We start from the raw sequence: 27,232 nt of genomic DNA on the forward strand, positions 1-27,232 counted from the left end.
AGTTTTCGAGATGTCGTGAGACAAGACGCGCGCGATTCTTTTAGCTAGGAGCACTTACTATCAAAAAATTCTAAAAATGCGTAAAAAAAGGCTCAACAAAAGACACAAGATGAATACCATATTTTTGGAAAGAGCTAAATACGGCGAATTTCATCATTTGTATGAAAAGTGAAGGTCTTGCCCAAGAGGTCCAGCTTTATTTCGCGGTTATAGCAGAGGGTTACCTGAAACTTTTGACTACATTGTAAAAGCAATCACCTCCGAATTGAAACATTCTGAAACCAATTTTCAACGCCCTATTTCAATTTCTTTTGTGATTGTTCTGTACTTTCCATAATTCCGCAGCCAAAAGATTCTGAACCTGGCTTCTAAAAGATAATTTATTCAAAGACGGAAGTTGCCTTACGTGAAGAAGAAGAGATTTGAAAAAAATGATATCTTCATTATCATCATAATTTTTTTCTAATAAGGCAATCTGTTTAGCTTCTAATCGTAAAAATTCCTCATCTAGGTTCCCTTCGTTTTTTGCTGGTGCCTTTCGCTTCCGTTGTAATACTATAGGAGTAATTGGGGTGTCTAATCCCGTTAATGCATTTTTCAAGTCATCATTTGGTTGTTGTCGCGGCACACGTGTAACTCGTTTTGTTGCTGGTTGTGAAGAAACAGTTCTGGGTAGTTCGTCATCATCAACTTCTTTTTCATTAGATTTTGCTTGTGAAGACTGTGATAATATATCGTGTTCAGTTTCACGTTCCTGGGACAACTCGTCAGCATGAGAGCTATTTCCAGAATATCCTATATTTCCTTCTGTCACCTTAGGTGTTAATATGTGTTTCAAAAACAGCATTGCTTCAAAATGACACCATGTGCCGTTGTACCGAAAGGCGTTTTCTCCTTCGTCTCCCGATCGGGATTTGGGTATTTTGTTTAGCTCTTTTTAAATCTGTCTCTTATATTCTTCCATTTATTTTTTACCACTTCTTCTAAAACAAAAGAATAGTATTTTAAAATTTTATTTTTAAGTATTTTCGTTTTAATTTTTTAGATATTTAGCAACTGGGGTGCAATTCAGATAACTTCAATATTCCTTCAGGATATCTAAGACTGCCGTAGGTACTATTATATTTGAAGTGTGCAAAGCAATTTGGAAAACGTTGGTACAGAAGCACATGCCTCAACACACAACATTAGACTTTAAAAATATTGCTACTGATTTTTGGACACGGTGGCGTTTCCAAATTGCTGATCGGATGTTTAGATGGTAAACATATAAGGATAAAACGGCCTCCGAAATCTGGATCAATGTACTATTGTTACAACATTTTTTTTTCAATTGGTCTGCTAGCACTGACAGATACGAACTATAAATTTATAATGGTAAATGTAGGATCTTATGGCAAAGACAGTGATGCTGGAGTATTTGGAAACTGTCCTCTGCGCCAAGCAATTGAGAGTGGCTCAATTGTACTACCAGAAGAAAGTACATTGCCTGGTTCAACCATTACTGCACTCTACGTATTTCTTGGTGATAAAGCTTTTTTCCTTACGGAATATTTAATGAGACCATTTCCACGAGCACAAGAAGGGGAGGAAAATGACATATTCAACTACAGGCTTTGCCGTGCTAGGATGGTAGTAGAGTGCTCATTTGGAGAAATTACGTCCAAGTTTAGAATACTATAAAAAGCAATCGAACAAATGTCGAAAACGCTGTGCATATAGTTAAAGCAATAACTTTATTGCATAATATCATTAAAGACCTTAAAAGCATATCTGAAGTGGATTTGGTCAATTATAGAAGCCTTACAATCGATAGAAAAAATTGTATGAGACCCAGCAGAAGGCATAATGCATCATCAAGGGATGCCATATTGGCCAGAATGAAATTTTGCAGATTTTTCACACTTCGCCCCTTAAATCATGAATAGTATTATTTTAGTTGGCCTTTCTTAACTTCTTTTCAATAAATAAATGTTTAGTTCAGTCTTATTGTTTTTATTTCTTTAACTTTCTTTAAGACTATCAGCTAGTTTTGTTTATAATTTTTCTTCAATTTAATTTACCTTTTTTAAAAAAAAATCAATTTCAATACTCCCTATTGAAAATAAAAACTTAATTTTAATTGTAGCTAGAGGAAAAATTTAACTTCTACAGGGTGGTCCAGTTTAAAGTGTTTAGAGGTCATTAATTTTAATATGTGACAGAGAATTGATATTAAACGTTTTTGAGAAAAAATTTTAATGAAATTATTTATTTTTAAATTCTTTATCACGTATTAAAATTAATGACGTTTAAATTGGACCACCCTGTACGTATACACCAGATTTTGTTTTATTATGTAAAAACAAAAAATGGATTGTTTTTTAATCTTTTTTTTTAATAATATAAATCAGAACATGCGAATATATTTCAAAATACTTACTTGTTTCCTGGAGATCTGCTGCAATTCGTGATTATTCTCGATCCACCAGCAGTCTGTTATGGTAATGTTTATGTTTCATGTCCCAAAGAACACGGGTGTTTTTTACATTACGTATTAATAATTCGTAAAATGTCTCGGACATGATGAATACACAAAACCTGACCGGCAGAAACTGGGAGCGGCGACGCGGAAATATCAAATATTTTGACCGGCTGTGCCGCCTCAAAGTCGCTGGGACCGTGCGTGCCGCGCGGTAGTTGCTACGTAGGACATTCCAATATGAACACATTATTTTAATATTACCGCGCCGGTAGCGCCGGCCGCGGATTACCGCTCACGTAGGACGCCGCGTTAAGCTTAACAGTGAGCTCTATTGATACAAGTTTAGAATTTGCGGCACTTTGCACACTCTAATACCCATTAAGCACAAGATATTTATGGCAAAATTATACTTTGTACATTATACATCATGATTCGAAAAGAACCAAATACCATATAAGAAAAACCTTATAGGATTTGCCTCAGATGGAGCTAACGTTATGACTGGATCAATTCGGTCATGACCAGATTAAAAGAAGATGTACACAGAACAGATTTTTAATGAGTTGCATTTATCACAGCTATCATTTATGCGCCTAAGTACACGTAAAATTCTTGATTCTGCGCAAACCAGGTGTCTGTCTCTGAAAAGTGCTATGGTAAAATTACTAGAGCATTTTGATTCTTTAATTTTTACAGCTACGTCATTTACTGAGGAACTACAAGGACTTACAAGGAAAACTAATTTGACACCTTAAAAAAAAAGTTTTCTACAATTCCTACAGTTTGTTTTACTTTTTTTTCAATAACATAAGGAAATATAATCTCGAAAATTTATAAAATGGTTTATGTGCTGTATTGTTAAAAGATAATTAATTGTTACAAGCCCATCAGAAAAAAATAATTTCAAAATTCCTGAAAACTATATATATAAAGTAAATGTTTGGGTGCTAAACTTTCTTTAACTGAAAAATAGAGTTACTAAAGTTATTACGTGATACAAAAACCGATTTTAATCCTACAGCCAACAGGAATTCAGCTAGTAGTGAATTTCTCTAGCCTACCGGTTTGTTTCCATTTTATATATTTTATCAGTTTTTAATTGTAATTTCTCCTCTACGTAACCGCCTTTTAATGTTATCTCCGTTTTTGTCCTTGTTATATGTGTTCTTTTAATTTGACGAGAGAAAACTACGACTTCGAGCCCTGAAGATGAATTAAATATAATTAGAAATATTGGCGAGAAACAAATAGTTTTCTTTAACAATTGACCAATACACCCACAAAATACCATTTCCAATGTCTAAATAATCTTGCTTAATTGGATTGTTGGTAAGAATATTAATGTTAATATCTTCCAAGATTATTTCAGTGCTTAGTTTACAGTTTTGTGTTCAATATACATAATCAAAAAGTTCAGCCAAAAACTATTTACATTACTTGGATGTAGGCGATAAATTGACGTTATACTGATTTTTTTATTTTCTAATATCATCTATATGATAGGTTCTAATAATTGCGTTCTCTGTTATACTATTTATATTATTATATTATACTGTTTGCTATTATAGGGTTACTCTTAATTTTGATTCCAGTTATATTTTCTAATTTTTCAACAAAGGTTTTCAGCTCATAAGCTGTTTTGTACATAATTATAGATGGAAACATAGGTTTTATAGAAAATGTTAATTTAGTAAAAATGTAGTGTCTCAATAAACAAATCTACTGTTTTTTTTTTGTTCAGTTCCACTGTCAACTTAAGTTTACATCTGACAACCCATGTTGCAGTCGCAGTTTTGCAGTAGTCATATTTGATTCACGTACTATGTCGACGTTAATAAAACGTTTAAATTTGTATAGGGTGTTTTATTATCAAATCTCTATGCACCTACATTAAAATAACAACTCTAATACTAAAATAAAAACTAAACTTAAAAGAGTGTATTTCTAATTGGTTTCTTACCTTTTCCATTTCCTCAAAAACTTCCGGGCTAGCAATCGAGGCGGGAGCCTCCTCAATAATTTTCTGATGTCTCCGTTGAATCGAACAGTCCCTACCGAACAATGAGATGGCGTTACCGTAGTTGTCGGCTAACAGTTGCACCTCCAAATGTCTCGCGCCCTTAGCAAGTTTCATCACGAATATCGGCGAGCCGGGAATTTCGGTTTGCACCTAAAAATTTCGTTTGATTAAAAAAAAATGCAAACATATTTAAGGAATTATTGGTTTTACTTGTCGGAACGCTGCGGCAAAATCATCCGCGTACTCGACCTTCCTGATCCCTTTACCGCCTCCACCTTCGGACGCCTTAATCATTACAGGGAAACCGATCTTATGTGCAGCCGCTAAACCTTCTTCCGCATTGGTGACGCAACCTTTCGCGAATAAGTCCGAAGAAATTTTGATTTTTTTACCCGAGTATTGGGCTTTTAGACCTGGAAAATAAATGGAGGTTAAGCCAGCTTAACGAAAGGGTATAACGGGACGTTTTATACCTCCTCCTGACCAGGGAAGAGTTGGTACATCCGCGGTTTGTGCTACAATGGAGGAGGCGATCTTGTCGCCGAGGGCCCACATCGCCTTCTCCGAAGGCCCGATGAAGATAATGTTGTTTTTGTGCAGGAGCTCCGGCAGTTTTGGGTTTTCTGAGGCGTGGCCCCAACCGGCCCATACCGCCTAAAAATAATTTGAAGCGTAAGTCAATTTCTTAATATTAAATTCGTTGAATTTCGTCAGTTGTATGCTGTAATTGATTATCGGGAAAGTCAAATGGAATAGTAACACATATTCAGCATAAGAAATACAATTATTGATATCGGCCGTAGACCATCATCTGAGATATGACTCTAAAAAAACGGCAATAGCTTAAAATTATGAAAATTGGAATTCCAGAAAACAAAATTACAAATTACTTACTAGTTAAAGGATGACTCTACTTAAACGAACATCCAGGAAAACCGAAGGCCATCATTATAAAACAATGATAATACAAACAATAATACAAATAACTCCCTTAAAAAAAAAAAAAAGCTATACATTAAACAGAACGTACATCGCCCACTGAGCATTAAGATGTGAATGTATAGCTAGGAGAGTTTACATTTATTATCCAATATTAAGAAATGGTAGAAAGTAATAAGTGTATCGGAAGTAGGTCCCGCTTAGTGCGGTTAATTTAATTAATCAACATGATCACATTTTACATTTTTAAAATTTTTTTGTAAATAGGATTAGTAGAAGACACTGAATTATAAAGGGGCATTAATATGAAATGTTATGCAACCTTAGAACATTGAAAGGCTAGAATTAGCATTACCGTGGAACTATGGGCAGTTTGTTTGCTTGCAACATCTTTGATGCAATGATGCCAAATGCTTATGTAGAAATGGCAAAAAAACACTTTATAATATCGTAAAAGTTTGTCACTTATTTCGACAGGGACAAAACAAAACTTCTGTTCCTCATTAATAAAATATGAAGCAATTTTTGAATAAAATATGATAAGATACTCTATAAAGAAGTCAATATTTAAAGTTAAATGAATGCAGATAACGTATATTCGCGAAAAAGGCAACAACATCGCAACGCCGCTCGATCGCATTGCTGATTTCACCGACACAAAGAATTTTTAGCAGTGACGTCGTCAAAAAATATTTACATAATAAATATTTATTTATAATAGATTTTGCTTTAAATTATAACCAATATTACTCATAGAACATTGAATACACTAGAATCAACATTGGAGGCTTTGGATTGAGCGCAACATTTACACAGGGGGCAGAGTTTCAGTGCGTTTTTTAATTAATATTAAGACTAAATACTCCCTTTTTACTGAAAAATGATAAAGAAGTCTGAAATCGGTCACATATATTGGAAAAAAGGAAATTCAAATCGTTCCTTTCACAGGCGTGTTAGATGTCAATGGTGTCATCTTAGGTTATAATACTATAAAAGATGGGATATTTGTGAAGTATCTATTAACTATTGGATACCAAAATATAAATAAAAATGTGTAATTAAATATATTATTATAATCCAGCAAATTTATCGCTTATTCGAACCCGAAATGCGGCAAAATTAATGTGTGCAAAAATGAAGGTAGTGTCTGGTCGATATCCAAGCAAGCAAAATCGAGAACGTAGCATAGGTCGGTTGCCAGCAACATAATTATAGTTGGCGCCCATTATTATTTAATCAATATAATGCCCGTATATCCTGGAATTCCAAAAGAGTTTTAATAATTTTTGGACAGCGACAAACTAAGGAAATTAATTAAAAGGTTAACTTTCAAAGGATTTAAATAAAAAAATTTTCTGTAATATGTAATAAATATCTAAACGGATTTGAGATGGATGCAAATCTCTACAAACGAAAGTGTTTTGATTAAAAACTATTGACTTAGATGTTATAAATGGCTATAACTGCCAAAGGATATAAATAAAATTTCTAACAATTCAATCATTTTTTACCAAAAAAATTTTGTTGAGGTTTGCAACCATCTCAAATGCGTTTAGATCTTTATTATAGAAAAAGATTAATTCAAATCCTTCGGGAGCCTTTTTCATTTCTTTAACATTCGACTTTTTAAGTAATTTCCACAAAAAAACTTTAGTTTGTAGAGGTTTATAACTACTATAAATCGATTCAGTTATTGATTGTTAATAATCTGGACAACAAAATATTAACATTCCTTGAGAATTTCAGGAGATACGGGCATTATATCAACTAATAACAGCGGGCGCGGACTATAAATAGGTTGCTGGCAAACGACATATGCTGCGTTCTATATTTGGTTGCTAGATATCGATGGGAGGCTATAGCTTCACAGATATGAAAAAATATCTAGAAAAACAACGCGCGCGCCTTGCCATTTCTGTTGTCGTCATGAACTGGACGGGCGAGCATCGTGCCTTCGTTATCGAAACATTTTTCAAAAGTAACGTATCTGTGATTACGACACAAAGAAATTTTGGTACTCACTTCGCGCTTGGTAGACATGATCTAGTTCCAGATCGCAAAACAATACTGTTGTGGGTTTCAAATTTTAAAGCTACAGGTTCAGCCTTAAAAAGAAAATGAACTGGTAGACCCAGAAGTGTTGGGACACCTGAAAACATTGCAGCTGTAAGCGAAGCAGTTAAACGATCTCCTAGACGTTCAGCTGTTAAACATGCCTCTGCTTTGCGTTTGTCAGATCGTTCTGTGTGAAAGAATTTTGCACACCGATCTGAAGTTCCACCCATACAAAATGATGATCGTGCAAGAACTTAGTGAACGGGACTGGGAAAATCGCCGAGAATGTTCCAATGATATTCTTCAAAACGTCCCACAAAATGCGCTTTTAATAACTTAGTAAAACGTCCCACAAAATGCGCTTTTATTAATAAGAGTGACGAGGCTCATTTCCATTTGTCTGGCTGTGTGAACAAGCAGAATTTTCGCTACTGGGCACCAGGAAATCCGCTGCAGCTCCATGAAAGGCCACTTCGCAGCCAACGTGTTACCGTTTGGTGTGCTGTTGGTTCTTTTGGTGTTTGGGGTCCCTATTTTTTTGAAGGAGGGGTAACGCTTACCGTAACTGCTGATCGATATGTCGACATGCTACGTAATTTTTTGGAACCAAAATTTAGGGAACTTGAACATCCGGATGTGTGGTTTCAACAGGATAGGGCTACAGCTCATACGGCAAGAAGGACAATGGACCTGTTAAGGGAAATGTTTCCAGGACGCGTAATCTCTGTTTTTGAAGGTGGTAGACAATGGTACAGTGAAAACATCTTGTCGAACTTGCATTGTCTTATTTATTTAATGTAACACGACGTTTCGGTTGGTAAGTACCTCCAACCGTTATCAAGTGTAAACTGACGATAACTTTGCCGGACCCTGTATTATTAGTCAGCAAATAAACGAAACTTTTAAAGAGTACTCTTTTTACCTGTTACAAACGACAACACATTAAAAAAATATGTAGTGGATTAAGAAAAATATATATTAAATGGTAAAAATTAGGAAATCGATTTGACATCATTGTCTGAGACAAGGTGAACTCAAATAACCTCGGCTATGGTTTGCATCTAGGCTTATTCTAGGCATGCAATGTTCTAAGATATTACCGTTTATGAACTCTGTATGCGTTTTTTTACGTACTTCATTAGAGTAAAAGTGCCTATCTAATAAAAACCATTTTTATGGAAACTAAATATTTTATAATTATTTTCGTAAAAAGTTTTTATTTAGGTTTATTTCTATGATCTCCTATTCTACGTTTATGATAATGGTTCTCCCTTGATATGATGTTATGACAGCCTTGTGAAAAGGTCAGCTTGAATCGCCTTTTTCCAATGATGCGTCACAAGTTTTTACCATCGTAACAGTTCACAAAAACTATAAACTCAGACCTTTTTCCTTTTTCAACCAAAAACTAAAGAAAAAACACAGAACTTCACAAATGAAGCAAATGTAAATATAAACCCGTTTGACAAGATGACATTTCGCAAGATGGCATCAGCTTTTGCTTGCGGTGTTGTCATTCCAAATTTATTAGAAGCGTTTTTAGGAATAAGAATGCTAATATTTTTTTTTTATTTGAAGATGTTATGTTTGGCCTTAGAATAAGATATAAATCTATTTTTACTTTTTGTTTTTAATCCAAAATGTAACATCAATAAGCTAAATTAACATTATTATATGCGTTGATATAAAGCTGAAAATTTCCTCTTTTGAAAATGTGTGTAAACTTTACAACAGAGAATCGATGAATATGTTTGTAAACAAAACACCCTCCTTGCCCCTATTCACATGTTGAACTCAAATAAAGTTGTTGTTTACTAAGTCTAGTCTTTCAATGTTCTAAGGTTTATAAATTAAAAAAAAAAAATCAATTTTTATTTCTTAACTTTACCGTCCTAAAGGGTCGGAGTCGGAGCAATTTAGGACTAAGGTAAGTAGCTTTAAATCGCTCTATTTTGATCTCAGGAATATGTGGTGAGATTTTCTTTGAAGGCCTTTAGGGAATACCCTATATAGTGGGTGCGATTTTGGTTACAACTGAACTTACAAACAAAAATGATCTGCCTCTTTTTGTTTACGAGATACAAAAATGAAAATATTATACTTACTTGTACTTGTAATCTGACAGCAATATCGACTATTAACTCCACATTTGCATAATTATTATTATTCGTGCCTCCGGGTACCGGAACGTAATGGTCGGCCATTTTGATATACTCGGCGTTCGCTTTTAAATCTTCTGGAGTCACCATCACTACGAACCTCACCGCCCGTTCGTTTTTGAACATCTCGTAGGACCATCTTCGCACCGACCTCATGCATTTTACCGCCGCTATACCGTTGTTTGCTATTAGAACCTAAAAGAGTAATAAAATTAGATATATAAAGAATAATGTGTTAACACAAAATATAAACAATAACAAATAATTCTCGAATGGTACATTGCACGACATCTAGTAAACAATTCAAATTACAACAAATTGAGCAATCTCTGATTAGCAGATTTCTACTCAAAACTGGGAGCGAGTGAGAGATAACCATCGGACTGTAGTGTTACAGGGTGTAAATATGAGTAAATAAATAAGGGTGTAAACCAAATATTAGTGTTATTGTTAGCACTTAAGGAATTAAAGAAGGTGTTGCTGTCAAATTCACTTTGCTCATTAACGCAACTGTAATCCGCTGATTTAATGGCTTTATTTATTTCCAAAAGATACAACCTTAAACATCTTATATGTTTTTTATAAATTTCACAGATTGAGATTTTCCTTTCAAGAAAAAACATAAACACTTCTGCTAGAAAACGTGACAAGTTGGAACCCATGATAAGACCAGACTTTTGACAATATAATTTATTATCAGCTTGAAAAAAGTTTTGCTTCAATACACTGTCAGTAAGAGAACAAATTTCTAATATGATATGAGTAGGTTGTTGAAAAAAAAACTATAAAAAAACTGTCTTTGGATGGGATACTTGTATATAGGTTAGAAACATCGAAGAAATGAGTTAGGGGGTAGTTCTGTTTTTATTAAATCTTTGGTAAGTTCATTGGTAAGAAATTGGTGAGTTGAGAGACTATGGAAGTTAACGAGGAGGAGAGTTTAAAGGCTGGGGAATCGATATAAGAAACTACGGGTCTCACAGGATAGTTTTGTTTATAGATTTTAGGAAGACAATAAAGAAGTGGAGTAACCGGATTCATTGGACTTTGGATGGATCCAATTATGACTTCAATTGGTTTGAAGGACGACCACAATTGCTACCATCAGTCAAAGATATTCTCACTGACAGTGAATAGTCGGAAGGTAATTTTGAATTTACTTTTGACAATTTATAAATTCAACTAAATTACTGATTTGTACTTTCAGCTGACGATGACGAAACCACATATATCAGCGATGATGACTTTGAATTTGATGACGATATGGAGGAATGTGGATCAGACTAATTTTATTTTCGATCAATAGTAGTATTTGCAAGAATATAGATTAATTAGTATTAATATTCGCGATTCATTAGTATAAGTATGCGGTAATAATAATATGAATATTCAATAAATATTTAAAATCTCTAATGAAATAAAATTATTTTTTTTTTCATTTTTTGAATTATTAATTTATTAATATTTAGCAATGTCTTTCGAATTTACTTCTGACAGTTGAGCAATAGTGTGTTCAAACATTGTAAATTATGTTCTCAAATTGTCAGAAGTGAACCTGATGACAAAAAAATTAAAATACGAGATATTATGAAGGTGGGAGTGAAGCGCCGATGTTCATATTATTAATATTATCTCCGTTATTCTTCCCCCTGATCTTCTGACGACTTGCAGGTAATTTCAATTTGAATTATAAAATAAGTATGCAAAATGTCAGAAAATTGTGCGAAAATTTTTGCAATATTACTGACTTCTGACGACCCTTTATCTTCCGCGTAGGTTTTCTGACAATTTTTTTCCTATATTCTAATATCGTCTCCTATACTAGTGCAAATTGTCAGCTTTGTACCTAATCAAAAAATTTTCATAAAAAAATTACATGTTCAACCCCCTACCCTCATTTATTCCGTCCAGGTCGAGTTCTGACGGTCTGCCCCTTGCTATGTCAGTAACAACCGAGCCTGTATATAAAATTTCACGTTTACCGAGTGACCCGTCGACCTACGTAGCCCAGCTCTTAGACTAAAGTAAAATATTGTATTTAAGATGTATCAAACTTAGATTAAATTAAATATAACGAAAAGTATTGTTAAAGACTTACGTTCGTATTTCTCTTAAATACGTGAATAAGTCTATTTTCTTCTTCTTTTCAATATTTGAAATGTGTGAGATAGGATTTTCTAAATTGATTCTTACTGTAAAAGTGACGTAATACCCAACCAAATAAATAACTCATTATGAATTCGTCACAACAGTACAGATTTTACTTCATGATCGTAATGTTTTTGTAGTTTTATTTTCAGTTTATCCATGTGTTTAATTGAGGTAATTAAACCTCTTATTATCCATTACTTTACCATCTTTTTAGTGTTTCTAAACACTTCTATTCTCTCAGACCCCTTAATATTTTTTTCTTAACAAAAATATTGGTTGCATCTTTAGAGTTTTTAATTTCTGTAACGTCCTTCCAGTCATAGTTTATAAAGTTTAGTTTTAATAATTCTAAGTTAATAATTTTTCTTTCGGTATATTTATCTTGTTCATTCGTTAAAAGAGAATTTTGATTGTAGTGTTCCAATATATTGACCATAATTGGATGGTGATCTGAGACAAAAGTATGTAATATGTAAGAATTTATTTGCTTTGTTGTTGTGTTGATGTTGATAAACAAATGGTCATATTTAGTTATTAGTTTAATATAGGGAAAAAAACCATATTGACCTTCAAACTTTGGGATTTTTCATTTTTGGGATACCTCATTTGAGCATGCAATTTTTGTCACCATATTTTTTCTACGATATCAAACTAACTACACCAGGGACTTCTCATCCCTACATCAAGACACCCACCAGGTTATTACCGGATAAGATCCTATAATTCTTGAATTAAAAGTTATGGCCCTAAGTGTATTTCTGGTTATTCTGGCACAACCAAATGCCTGGAATAAGCATCTATATGAATATGTCCAGGAAAATAGAGAAATATAGTTACATAAATAAAACTTACTTTGTTTATAACTCTGGTCCCATTGAACCTCTTGACAAACTCTTCTGGGGTGGCAACCGTAAAGTCTTTCTCTTGCAGACGATTGTTGTGGAGCATAACAGTACCCTGGGACATGGAGGGCCTGAAAAACCACAACATTATCAATTTGTTTTTAATAAAAACTTCCAGTAAAATGACATTTAACCTATCAAAAATGGGAAACATGTTCATCCTGGCAGGCATATTTTCGAGAGAATTATTAATTGTACACAAACCGCACCGCGATACCGATTTAAATGTGTTAAAGTAGCGACGCCACGCCGGTTTCCTAGAGAAGTGCATACGTTACTAAAATTGAAACATTTACTACTACTACTCGTAAAAATAGAACAACATCTGATCGGGCTATAAATTTTTGTTTTTAGGCAGGTGTAGTGGTAACGTAATGAAAAACTGATAATATGCTTATTGATGTGATTTATAGTCCAAGAGCAAGGCAATATAAAAGTATGTGTGTTAAGTTGATCAAACAGATTTCAAGTACTATAGCAGACATTTAAAAAAATTCCAAGAAGAAATTTTTTTAAGAGTTTTATAGAAAGGTTGTTTAAGGAACTATTGGGAAATTTTATACTACAATTTTAGGAAATTTAGAAGGCTAATAAAGTTTTAATAAAAGAAACATTACAAATAAAATCTGCAACTTCTGCTGAAAATATGCAAAATAAAACTCGAGGAATTGCATAATTTCCAAGAGATTTGGAAAAAATTTTAAAAAATAAAACGAGTATGAAAAGAGTAAAAAATCGTACAATTTTGGGAATTAATACACCATTTTGAGGAATTTCTTTGAAATTAAAACTACACCACACCATAAATTTAGGTACTAACATTTTACCTTTTAATTGTTAAATTTCATTTCAAAAAAACAAACAAAATAAACAATTATTTTTGTTGATCTGTATTGTTTGTGTGCTCTTATCGACCAAAACAGAACTACCATAAAAATAATAAATAAACTTTAATACCCGAAACTTGAAAAGCTTGCTTCCATGGCCAAATTAAACAACACATTCCCAATAAGAAATTATTTTCACATTATCCGAAACAGGTTTAATAATTTATACAGTAAATGACCTACAAATCGTGATCTACTTTTAAACACTTTTCATTTTATATTTTACTTACTTCAAACCTTTTCTGGGCACAGATAACCTGCCTCCATTATCCTGATTTAACCAATCGACCCTAAGCTCTACACTGGGACTCTCAGTGACAGTTACGTCCGGAGGAATGGTTGGAGAGGGAAGTTCGTCCTCCCCATCTCCAATAACGAACCTCTTACTGTTTCTCCTCCCGATCAATTTTTTATTATTCATCATTACTGGAGGATAGAAGTGGAATGTGGGAGTAAAAACCGGCTGTTGTGCGTTTAATTCATCAATATGATTTTGCACTTTTAGGGTGATCGTTTGATCGTCGACCTGAATAGTTTCTGCAACCAGAAAGGGGTCGTTTGCTTGCTTTTTTGGCGCAGGACTGATGCTAAATTCCGAATTAAATTGTTGAAAATTGGGGTTTAATGTAGCTGGTTCTTTTTTACGTTGTGTACACTTATCGTTATTCGGAAAAGGTAAATTATTGGGCCTTTTTAGTTTGGGGGTCGCTATCTCTTCCTCGCATTCCCCTCCGTCCGTCCTTTTCGCATTATCGGCCTCAATTTTGACTTTCGGTGCCTCTAAAAAGTGGAAAAATCGACGCACGAACGCGCTCGCGTGTCTTAACAACCCAAAAACGAAACCGAAAAACTTAAAAACTTGAATGTATGTCACGTTCATAAGATTCCGTGGTACTGTCGTCCAAGTGCGTTTACTTAACGATGATGATGACGGCACGTAGTCATCGATCATTAAATCGCCTAATTATCGCCACTTTTCGTTAATTTTCCGATGGTATTTGCCTATGGGGGTAATAATATTTGATGGTAATTGCTATTGGTAGGGTCAAAAATGTTGTCATAGTTAAAATAATCAACTGCAACAGTTTATAGTTTTAATTTTATAAATAAAAATATATATATTTTTTAGAGAGTGAGGTTACAATTTTTCGAAATAAGCGAGTTATCAAACGAACAAAAAAATTAAACTAAAGACGATACATATTTATTTTATTTATAGGTGATTTATTATAAGGTGATTCATGAATAATGTATATAATATTTACTACATATATCACACTGTAAAAGCTTAAATTGAACAGTGGTTACTCCCACTTATAGAAAAAAACTCCAACAAAAAAACAAACTTTTTTAGCTTTTACAATTTTTAAAAATAAGCAATGTTAAGGGAGTTATAAGAAAAACAAAAAAGGGAAGTAAAGACGATATCTCTTTAAATATTGATTCTATCAAAAAATTACTAAGAATAAAATACGTTTATTTTTTAATTTTCTATTAGAAATGACTTTAATAAAAATGATACCCGATGATTCATTATGTAATAATTACTAAATATGTAACGCTGTATAAGCATAAACCAAACAAAAGTTACTCCCTCTTATAGAAAATAACTGAATAAAACTTTTTCCTTTTTACAATTTCTCGAAATAAGCAATATTAAGGAAGTTATAAGAAAAACATAAAAATGAGGTTAAGGGCGATAACTTTTTAAATATTGATTTTACCGAAAAACTGCCAAGAGTCCAAGAATAAAATATGTTTAGTTGAATAGAAGTCCATATTTTGTAGGAGAATGTGTATATAAAGATTACAAATAGGGGAAGTCTTTATCTCCAAGAAAAATGCATGTAGGTCACTTAGGTAAATGTATTATGCATTTCGGCTGTGTAAACAGCCATTATCAGATACTAAAATAAAATACAGGTAATTCAAGACAATTTTAAAAAAGAGCTTATTCGCTATAACAATATAGATTTAGAACTTACCAGAACATTACAAAAAACATATACGTTCACCAAATAAAACAAAAATTACCCGTTATCGGGAAAAAAAAACAACAATAAATAAGAGAATTAAAATTAAAAACAGTACAATAAGGACATCTACGATTTAAAATATAAAATGTATACTTAGGACGATACAGATTTCTACATATTAAAAGAAGGTACTATAAGGAACTATTGTATATTAGCGTTGCGTTAAAGAAAAGATTTTAAATTTTGACTAATACAAATGTTATAAGATGAAAGAGTTAAAAACAATAAAGGTAAAAGTTATTTTCTAGGGCAATTGAATCAAAAAAGCGTAAACTGTCAAACTTAGTTTGCTCATTAATGCAGTATGGGGAGTTTATGGCCCTATTTATTTAAAATGCTTCCAACAAGTCCAATTGTAACCCTTTCTCACAAACATGCAGAACCTCAGTGTTAGGTCCCGGATCAAAATTATGCCCAGACTCTAATATGTGGTTCGCAAAAGGAGAATTGGTATTGTTAATAAAAGTATTTTTATTTCTTATTATATATTCTATAAAGTATTTTTATTATGAAATTATGAGACAAAAAATGAGATAGCTTCGATGCGCCACCCGGTATATTTCAATATGATACTCGAATTGGCTATAAAAGACAACGTTACCACGTTTACTGTTGTCCTAACATTACAGATATTACATAAAACTTGTCAGCGTTCATTACGTATAAAAAACTCCTTTGTAAACGTCATTTTTTAAATTTTTCCGAAAATATCCGAAAAAAACCGGGATATTACGAACTATTTATAAATCCATTTCTTTGGAACAAAATTTAAAAATTAATTTCGAAAATGGCCACTATTGGAAAAACCGCAAGAAAAAAATAAATGCATGTAATTTTAAATGTCTTGCCTGAAATCGAACAAATTCAAACGATATTACCTTGCATTAATTACCGATTGTATGAATTGGACTTTGGCTCCGTGAATTAATTAACATTACAATCGCGTTACGTTGCGTTTTAAAGTGCACAATTTATTACAACTTTTTTAGCAAAAATAATTTATATAAAAAAAAACATCAAAGCTCAAAAAACTACATAAAGTATATCGGTTAAAATATTTACAATTTTTGTGCTTGCTCTTGATGCTATTTTTACAACAATTAATCCTTTTTTTTTATATATATGGAACAAACAGTTTAATTAGACTTGTTGGTAATTTACCTAATTAATACATTTTTGATACGTCAAATATAACCTGAATAATTACTATTTACCAGGAATTATAGTTCACGATGTGTACTATGTATGTACTTAAGTTATTGTAATCAATGTATAAGTTAATGGAATAAGTTATAGTAATGTAATCAATAGTATATTTAAATTCTGGTCCGTATTTTTCGTCTTCTCTTTTTTCACCCTTAATTTAACAGTACTAAAATTTCTAAAAAAGGTGTAACTTGGCATTTTCAAAGTTTTACTCATTTTATTGCAATAATACCTTTCTAACTTTTTTTTATAGAAACAGATCCCGAAGAGGGAATATATGTTAAATAATAGAAGTTTACGTACTGTAGAATAATTGTGGGATGAAACCTATGATTTTGAATGCCTGGAATAAAATTAATAATTACTTCAAAGGCCTAAAACACATCAAAATTTAGTTTTATTTAGAAAAAAAACGTTTTTCGAAATTTTTGCAACTTGCTTTATAGTGTACCTAACTGCTCGTTTCAGGCAAATTACAGACTTAAAAAAAATAATGCCTGGAGGAAATTTTATAAAAAATCTGAAACTTTCATATTTTAGAAGCCTCAAAACATTTTCCAAAATTGCAAATATATTAAATTTACTATAGGTACCTATAGTAAATTTGTCATAAAATATGACATTTTGATAAAAAAAAATACCCCCAAGTATTTTTTGTGGAAATCGTTAGAAGACCGTTCAAAGAGCTTAACTTGAAAAACATGTTGCTTATTTTAGGCAATTTAAGAAAATGTTGACTTTTTTTTTGACCAAAAGAAATAAGTTTTTGAAAGAAAATAAAAAACTTACGCCCAAATATTTACGATTTTGTGAAATTTCTAAGCAGTTTATAAAAAATTGGAATCAAAAATAGTAGAAAAGAAACTTGCTTTTAAGGCAATTTAAGGTGGTTTCTTTTGAGAGCCAACAAGACTTATTAATAAATTTTCATATTTACCCACCCTTTATTTATTAGTTTGATATAAAGTTTGACAGTATTCCTTCTTTTCTCCTACGTGATTTCACTGCTTTCACTGAACCTCTGAGTATACTTTTCACTACACACAAGGACTTTTCCCAAAGTCTGGAAATACGCAAAAATTTGCCTGTCTTTAAGTCAGTAGAAAGAAATATGGTGAAGAACACAATCACCCAATCTCCATTTTGTCCAACTTTTCTAATGCCTTTCAGACCTGAATTTATAGCAACCTGTTTCATCAAATTAAACATCTTATTTTACCTAATCAGCATGGTTGTTTAGTGTACTAATTTAACATCATTTCTACGAAATATATATGAGGCCATAAATTACAAATATCAACTTGATGTAATCTAAACAGATTTTGTCGCTGTCTTTGATAGGTTGAATCCAAAAAACTTTATAAAATGGACTTTCATAAACATCTTTTTTTCATCTACCTACATTAGCTCAAGTGGTGCTCAAAATCGAGCAATCTTACTACACTTTTATTTTTGATTTGATTTGAATAACCCTAAAACTTTTTTTGATGATTTTACTTTTGGTATATGAGCTATTTATAAGTCTCCTAAAACTAGGCCAAATCTCCAAGGCTTCCCTTGAAGATTTGAATGAGTATCTCAGGTAATATCATTAACATTTTTACAGGCGATACATATTAATATAAGTCTAAAAGCAGTAAATGACCCAACAGTGCATAAATATCATTGAACTATAATATGTTACATAAAAGACACAATAAGGCATCATGATACTAGAACTTACATTGACCACTAAATCCCATTATTTTAATAAAATAAAGAAAAATGACTGATGAAATTATTAACTATGAAGTTTTAAAGCAAAAACTCTTGATTCAAAATTGGGCTCAAGTATATAAATGCACTGATCGCAGACAGGGGAACTGAAGCACATTTTGTGTCATGTTTACTATACTGAACAATGGAATCTTTTTTTTAAGTTATTAGCTTTAGTAATGAAATTCAGTCAGTAATTAGTGCCAAAGGATTTTTTTAATCTTGTATGTATGTGTAGAAAAGTAATAATAAACAAATAATTTTATTGTAAAGAATTTTCGTTATATAGCGTTGTTTAATTTGGTAGGATAAGTGTTTGAGTGAGAATTTGCTCGTTAGTAAAAATTAAATTTATAATTTGTTAAAATGGATGAAAGATACAGCCATTTTTGGGAAGGAAATGGCCGGAAAAGTGTTAGGGTATAGGGGCAAAGATGTCCAAATTGGCGTATACCAAATCATCAAACATTTGGTGCTATTGAGAGACGCCTTCACGAAACCGGTAGTGTTATTGCTGTAACTGTCAATCATGGACGGCACCGTATGATAAGGACTCCTTAGATGGAGGAACAAATTTTGGAAAGAATCCATGAAGATCCTACATTACGCAACAGAGGCTTAGGTTTAGAAGTAGGAGCATCTAAGGCTGTGGTTCAAAAAGGATGTGGTTCAAAGAACGTTGAAAGAACAGCAGCTTTATCCATACCACATCCAAGACCTTTTGCCTACGGATTTTAAACAACGTTTGGGCTTCTGTCAATTTGTCAATGAAAATAGATAACAAGATTTAAACTTTGCTAAGCAAATTTTGATTACAGATGAAGCTTGCTTTACGAGAAGTGGTGTAACTAATTTTCATAATAAACATGTTTACCCTAATGAGAATCCCAATGCTACTAAAGTAACTCATTTTCAACATGAGTTTAGGGTCAATGTGCGGGCGAAAGTCATTGGCAATTTTATAATCGGTCCTGTAATTTTACCATCAAGGCACTGCCAGATTTAGTGGAAGAATTGCCATTACAACTTTGGCAAAATATGTAGTTCATGCATGATGGTGCTCCACCACATTTTACTTTAAATGTTCGGAATTATTTACATCAACAATATCCAAATACATGGATTGGAATAGGACATGACGCTCCTGTAAACTGGCCAGCACGCTCACCCGACTTGACTCCATTAGATTATTTTTGTGGGGGTCTTTAAAAATGATGGGCAATGATTCAAAATGTAGCCAAGATACTGAAGAACGATGCAAAGAGTATATTATAGATTTTATACTTTTTAGGTTTTTACGCCGTGTTAATATGTATTCATGTTGACGGAGGTCATTTTGAACAATTGTTAAAAGTTTATAATAATTAAGATTCCTTTAAATAAATTAGCGTTTCTCATTAGATTAAAAAAAATCTTCCTGCAAACTACGCTAAAAGTAAAAAACACAAAAAATTTCATTCCAATTTTTTATTATTTCGGTGCGGCACCAAAGACTAAAACACGAAATATATTGTTTAATTTTAGCGGGTTCTTAGAAGAGTACCTTTTTTACTCGAAAGCGTTAGGGAAACTGTTTCCTTTACAAAAAAAAATTAATAAAAACCACACTTCCAAAAAAGTTATGACCATTTTACACTAACAGTGCAGTATGGAAAGCCCTCTATGGGCCTCAGTAAAAAGATGCCCATTTTCGAGTTTCTCGTACCAAAAAACCCCTGGATACCAATTTTCAAAGTGGTATGTCGATTTTTATTTTTTAAATTTAACACCATATAACAAAGAAATGAATCAACTTTGGACTAAGGTAAGATGCTTTAAATCGGCTTATTTTGACCTCAGGAACCTGTCCTAGGATTTTGTACAGACCTTTTAGAGTCACCCTTATAACAGAAAAATATTAGATTAAATAAAGGCCTTCAAAATCGATTTTTTTAAGCTACTGAACAATTTAATATGTTACCACAGAATATAAGAGAATCTCAGAACATTAGGGTATTTGTATGAAAACTGAAAACAGTATTTAATGGAGTAATATCTTATATAGAAAAACAATATTACAAAATACTTGGCCAGAGACTCAACAAAAAGCAATTAATGGGTTCAGGGTAATTAAAAGTTGGCTCTGTGTGAATAAATTGTCATTAAATCTTACTAAGACTAATTATATAGCCTTTTCATTAACTGAAGCTAATAGACCGTTCTCAACTATATTAGTAGATAATGATAAAATTAATGAAGTTTCAAAAACCAAATATCTTGGGATAGTAATTGATAAGTACCTAAAATGGGGTCCTCATATTGATTATGTGACGAATAGGATCAGAAATCTGCTACATAATTTTTTTCTTCTCAGAGATATATTTAACAAAAACCTTTTACAAACAATTTATAAAAATCTGATAGAAGCTGTGATTCGTTATGGCATAGTAGTATGGGGTGGGTTGTACAACATTTATTTAAATAAGCTTAACTTAATCCAAAAATCGATTCTAAAAATAATGTATAAAAAGCCTAGGAGATACCCATCCCACTTACTTTTCACTGAAGAAATTCAAAATGTAAGATGTATTTATATTCACACAGTTTCCATGTATATCCACAAAAATTAAAATAAATTAACATATATCAATCATATGCATAACACACGTGGTAGAGCAGATCAATTAATTGAAATACCTTTAAGTCGAAACAACATCAATTTCAAATTTATTACTTGGCTTGAACCAAAAATTTACGACATTTTACCAAAGCAAATTAAAGACATAACACATATAACCTTATTTAAGAGCAAAGTAAAATCATACATCTATCAGTATTATGAAGAAAAATTTAAAAGTATGCTAAATTAAATTAAGATGCAATGAATGTATAATGTAAATTGATATTATGTGAACTAATTTAAAATTTATATATATATATATATATATATATTTTTTTAATCTTGTTAACTATAATAAATTATTTATTTTGTTTTTAGCACACACAGGTGTTTGTACACCTAGGTGCTACTAAGAAATTTGTTATTTTTTTACCATAGCATTTATATTATAAAACAAATTATGTATTAATTAAATGATAATAAACGTGGAAGGATTACAGGGTGTACTGTATCCTCCTCCTCCTCAATATAAAATAATGAAATAATTAAATATCTTTATTTTAGTGTTTTTCTTTTTGTTAATTTTGATGTTGTTACTTCTGGATGGTAGGTTTAATAAACAGAAATCTTGTAATTTAGGCAGATAAAGATAAAGTATAATTTGGTACTTATTTTTTTATTTTTTTTTGGGGTTTTTTCTTTGGATTTGTTATTTGGTTTATTAATATTAATTTATTTAATGTTTTTTTAGGCTAGCTACGTTTACAACGCGTGTACCAAATATTTAATACTTGGATCAAATGCCGTCACGAGGACTATTTTTTCGGTGTAAATAGCAGGGCACTAAAATTTGATGCTTCCCAAACAGGGTAAATTAAATTATATTTTTGTCACTGTAAACATATTTGTACACAAAAATAAAGAAAAAGAGGAAAAAAAGAACAAGTTTAAGCCTTGAAAAAAAAATTTACTAGTTTATTTTTTAACCAACAATAACAATTTTTAGGATTTAGAGATTATATCCTATAATTCTTCTTCTGATAAACTCCCTTCAACTGACATTTTGATCCTAGAGTAAAGCTTCATTCTGAGTAGGGCGAATTTCGCGGACTTTTGACAGGCAATTTTTATCTCGCACATTCGCATACATTCCTTATACACATAAAAGCGAAATTCGTCTACGCGGATAGTCGCAAAAAAGTTAAAACGATTTCAACTATTTTGCGAATTTCTTCTGTCAGCAGTCATTAATTAGTTTTTTCTTTGTTATGTTATGATTTATTTATTTTAACGTTTAAATAGAAAAAAATAAACGGTTATTTTTTATTCAAAGATAAAGTACATTATGGAAGGCCATAAATAATAATTTCTGGTGTTTTGTAGATTTATTGTGACATTTGTAAGAAAATAGTCAAAATTAGCTCCATGTGACAATATTTTCAAAAAGCCCTGAGGATGAGACTCGAGGAGGTGGCAGGTCTATGATTTTTATAAAAAAATAAATTAAAAAAATTACATAATATTTTCGTAAATAATAATTATAGTAAAGATGAGCATTCGTCACTATCTATTTATCCATCACATCTTTTTATAAGTGGAAACGGCTAACATTAACTGTTGTAGCACAACACAAAACATCAACAAATAATAATTCCAGGTTATAATGTTTTCCATGATAAACGTCAACATCGCAGAAAAGTAAAAATTTCCCGCCGCGAATGTTTTTAAATCTGTATTTGACACATGAAATTCGCCCTATAATAGTCAGAATAAAGCTATAATCCTGCACTAATGTAACCCTCAAAATCAATCCTTGTAAACAGGGCTGTACTAAATAAAAATAGTCTATCGTTTGATCCATGGACCTAATAGATCTGCGCGTTGTAAACGTAGCTACTGATTAAATTTTAATTGTTGGTTTTGAAAACTATGTAATATTCTGATCAAAAAATTATTTAAAAAAAAATCAACCTAATATAGGTATATTAGTTTTATATTGTACCAGTCAGCGAGTTTGATCTTGTTATTGGTTACATTACTGAAGTTATTGTAGGATTTATTTCCTGTTGGACAATAAAACTAGGGTTATAAATACATATAAGTTCAGGCATATGCTCCAAGAACAAAAAAAAAAATTAAAATCCCCCTCATTATAATATAACAACCACTTTCACGAAACCTTATTTATAAATGATAAAATAATAAGTAAATACCTGCAGTTTGTTTTCATTATTATTCATAACCTATAAAAACTTTGACTCATATCTTTGCAATTATAGCTAATAGCATATAGGAACTCACTAGAGACTAACAATATAGTACTTAACTAAGACAACATTTTTGACATTCAACCAAATAACACCAACTCACCATATTAACCCAAATATTATTTATTTACAAGAAAGCTCCACTAAAAATTATACACGGAAGCACGGGGCGGTACAAAAAATCGATTCACCGCCGCGCCGCCACAAACTCGCGCGACATTCTCGTATGATCGCATTGGCGGCACCGATTGGTCTGACCCGCGTGATGTGAACGGTAAAACAGTAAAAGCGTAAGAGTTGTTAGGTGTCTCTTTTTATTACTGTATACTGGGTTGAACGCATTTCATTCTAAAGGTTGTAGAAACCCTATATGGACCGAATAGGATAGGGGGGAACGTTCGTGGACAATCAGAAATGATATTTGGGTCAGTACTAATTCCACATACATAAAACTAAGATTTTCTTGTATATCCGATTTTGATTTAATGAAATGGGTAATTGCCGTCAGTCACTTAATATATTTTATAGCAATAAAGAAATGGCATTCATTCAAAAACGCCTGTTTTCATTTCAATAATTTCTGGAAAATTTACTTTTTTGCTGATGACATTATTCTATGGCAAAAGCATCCACTAGGGTGACTCACATTATCTTCTTCTGAATATTTCTATTGACTGTAGCTCTGAGGAAAAATTTCTGGGTGTTGATAGTGATGAGGAGCTTAGTTTTAAACCTCATATTGCATTAACTTAAAAAAATGCATCTACCGGCATTGCAAGGATAGTAAAATATGGAATATGCTTTTGGTGATTTTGTAGCCAGCATGGATAGTAGTGGGCTCTCTTTTTGCTTCAGAAATACATTTTTGGAGCGAGACACCTAGACCATTTTAGACCTTCGTTTAAACTATAAAAAATCCTAACTTTATAAGTGTTTGCTTGTTTGTGGTGCCTATTATAGCATTTTTAGCACCTTAAAAATGATGTGATGAAAATGATGATCACACCATAGGATATAGCAATTTGACATACCAAAGTATGATGTCGATAAAATATTCATTATTACCAGACATTTTAGTTCATCCAGATCCATCCCTGTTACCTTAAACAATTTAGTTTTTTTGATACTATTGAATGGACATTTTAATGCTGCTTACAATGATGTGTCACATGATAGGGGTTCCCATTTGACTTATCAAAGTGAGGTTAGCTGGAGGTGAGGAGGTGATTGACAGAACTTTGTCAAATATAAAATTAAACATCCTCCTATTATCTGGATTGATGTGTTTTTTTTTAAGAAGTTATTGAGGTTGGTTCGTTTTGAAATGAAAGCACTGTATATAACTAGATTTTAATTTTGTTTAATTTAATTTTACTTTAATTATATGTTTTTCATATGTTTGTTTTTTAATTTATACATCATTTTTTTCGTATTTTTATTTGATGAATACTTATTCTTTTACTGTAGGTTTAATTTTTAACTTAGGTTTTGAATTTTTTTTCTACTTGGACTATTGTAAATCTTATTGTGACTTTGTCAAGGACACTTTGTCTTTTGATATTAACGCTTATTTTGACATTGACTTATTGCGGGCACTTTTTTGGTCACCTGGTGATGGTTTTTCATTGTATTCATTGTATTCCGGGAGCTTTTTTTTGTATTCCAGGCACTGGATATGGTTTTTTATATCGTTTAGGTTGTTGTGATAATTTTTTATTTTATTCCAGGCATTTGATGTTATGTTTTTGTTCCAGGCAGGCCTTCTCTTTTTATTACTGTATACTTGGTTAATCGACGTGTAGAAATCCTATATGGAATGAATAGGATAGGAATAAGCATTGGTGGACAATCATCATTAACACCAAAATTTAATTTAAAAAAAATCCCAGTATATCCCAAATAGTTCTTTATTTTCAATCTTTTTGCCAACGTAGGAATTCATTTTCCGTGGTTTTTAAGCATCTTACGTAATTTTGTTGCCTACCAGGCTTTGGCAATTTTTCATTTTATTGCAGGTATTTTAGGCCGTTTTTTGTCTTTAAGACACTAGATAGTTTTTATGTCTTTCAGACATATTCGGTAATTTTTAATTTTATTCCATGCACTGCAGATGGTTTTGCATGTCCTTCAGATATTTATGGTAATTTTATTATCATTAATAAATTAAAAAATATGAAATTCCTGAAATAAATTAATAAATAAATATGCATTTATTCTATATCTCCTGGTATAAGTAGTACTTAAAATGTGTAATGCTAAGTACCACTTACCAGACCTTTTTATAATGTCGTTTATTGTTATATGTTTATTTATCTTAGTCTGATAAGTAGTACTTATTAAACTAAATATAAATTTCTAAAAAGAAAAACAACTTTATAAACATACATCTGTATTTAGATAAAAGCCATTATACCTAAGAATGTCTTAAAAAATTTCTCAGCAGTAATGTAATAGTAACAGTAGTATATATCAGTTACACAGATTAATTAAAAAGAGGCTTGTAGGTGTTAAAAAAATTAACAGCATTATATGACAAACAATGCTCGAACAGTCATATTGTGGTAATTTAGTACGGGGGTTTTTCAAAATATTCTGAACTATTATTCTTTTAAATTTTCATGTCTTTCAGGCAACTGGGTTAATTTTTCATTTTATTCCAGGAATTTGATGTTATATACTCCGCCATATCACAGCATCTTACCAAAGGTAATTAATTACTCACTACATTCTCCTACAATATTTACTTACTATACAACCAAATTCCAACAGAGCTTAAGAATTTATCAAAGTGCGGATTTAAATGTCATTATAAAAAATGTTTACTTAGCGATAAACTTTAGAAGGTGACAATATTCGCATTTTGTTGTGATTTCGTTTTTGTAGACTCTAGGTTAATATAGTATGTAAATTTGCGCTTGAATCAATGCATATAACATAATTCGTGCAGTGCATTTATTTTCGGCATGATATTATAGAATAGTTATTTAATCAATTTATTAAATCATAGTTACACACTTACAAGTTATTATAATAGTAGAATCCGAATTATTTAGTTATATTTCCCTAGATGCAAGTATCTGTGTGGGAAGAAATAAATAAAAGATTACATTTTTTTTGTTTAACTTACTTTAAAGACTTTAACGAGAGTTTCTTCTAAATAATATTTGGTTACAACGAGTTAAACTTATTAAGATTGTTTACAATATAGTGCTTTACCATTTTAGTTTTTTTTTATGTGCCTAGGCAATAAATTGTACAGTGTTGGCACTAAAAATGTAATGAACCTCTTTTCGAATGGGAAGAATCAGTGGTTTATCTTCATTAGATCTAGTGGTTTGGCTGTGATTTATTGGATACCTAATTTTTTAAGCAACAAATAGTTATATGGAATAAAGTTCTTATATTTATATAGTTTCATTATAAATTTCTTGAGTAGGGTATAAATATGGTTTTTTAAGAATTATTTTTAGTATTTTATTGTGCATTATCTGAAGAGAACTTAAAGAGTTGTAATACATACTGCACCAGAGTAATATTCCATATCTTAGTATTCATTCCACTAAAGTTAGGTATATGGTTATAAACATACTTTTGTTTAACATATTTCTAATGGCGTAAAATGTGTAAACAAGAAAATTTAGTTTGTTTTAAATGGGCAGTATGTAAATCCGATTTCTTTAAGTTACTGTCGATGATGATTCCGAAATACTTTACATTTGATGCTTCATGAATTTGATCTGGTAGATTTTAAGTATCTAAATATGAAAACAATGGTCGATTTATTCTGGTCTT

General features: G+C 31.6%; 1 protein-coding gene and 1 long non-coding RNA gene across 7 annotated transcripts in view; one reads left to right on the forward strand and one right to left on the reverse strand.

Annotated features, from left to right (window-relative positions):
- LOC126748614 (acetyl-CoA carboxylase) overlaps positions 1–27,232 on the reverse strand; it is a 108,528-nt gene that overhangs the window by 67,506 nt on the left and 13,790 nt on the right. For 3 of the 6 annotated variants that reach the window (XM_050457980.1, XM_050457987.1, XM_050457976.1), the window contains exons 4-8: positions 12,641–12,761; positions 9,584–9,832; positions 4,958–5,138; positions 4,695–4,897; positions 4,425–4,634 (exon numbers count right to left, since the gene is read on the reverse strand). In XM_050457980.1, coding sequence (XP_050313937.1) covers positions 4,425–4,634; positions 4,695–4,897; positions 4,958–5,138; positions 9,584–9,832; positions 12,641–12,761 — 964 coding nt within the window. Of the gene's footprint in view, positions 1–4,424; positions 4,635–4,694; positions 4,898–4,957; positions 5,139–9,583; positions 9,833–12,640; positions 12,762–12,824; positions 12,878–13,807; positions 14,580–23,543; positions 23,706–27,232 lie in introns of those variants that run through there. The other 3 variants (XM_050457975.1, XM_050457971.1, XM_050457993.1) reach the window with 2 other exon arrangements.
- The window catches only part of LOC126748747 (uncharacterized), a 36,808-nt gene continuing 33,245 nt past the window's right edge, over positions 23,670–27,232 (forward strand). The window contains exons 1-2 of the long non-coding RNA XR_007664808.1: positions 23,670–23,865; positions 26,101–26,146. This is a non-coding gene — a long non-coding RNA (uncharacterized LOC126748747). The remainder of the gene's footprint in view (positions 23,866–26,100; positions 26,147–27,232) is intronic.

Source organism: Anthonomus grandis, chromosome 2 (assembly GCF_022605725.1).
Source record: "Anthonomus grandis grandis chromosome 2, icAntGran1.3, whole genome shotgun sequence".
Taxonomy (NCBI): domain Eukaryota; kingdom Metazoa; phylum Arthropoda; class Insecta; order Coleoptera; family Curculionidae; genus Anthonomus; species Anthonomus grandis.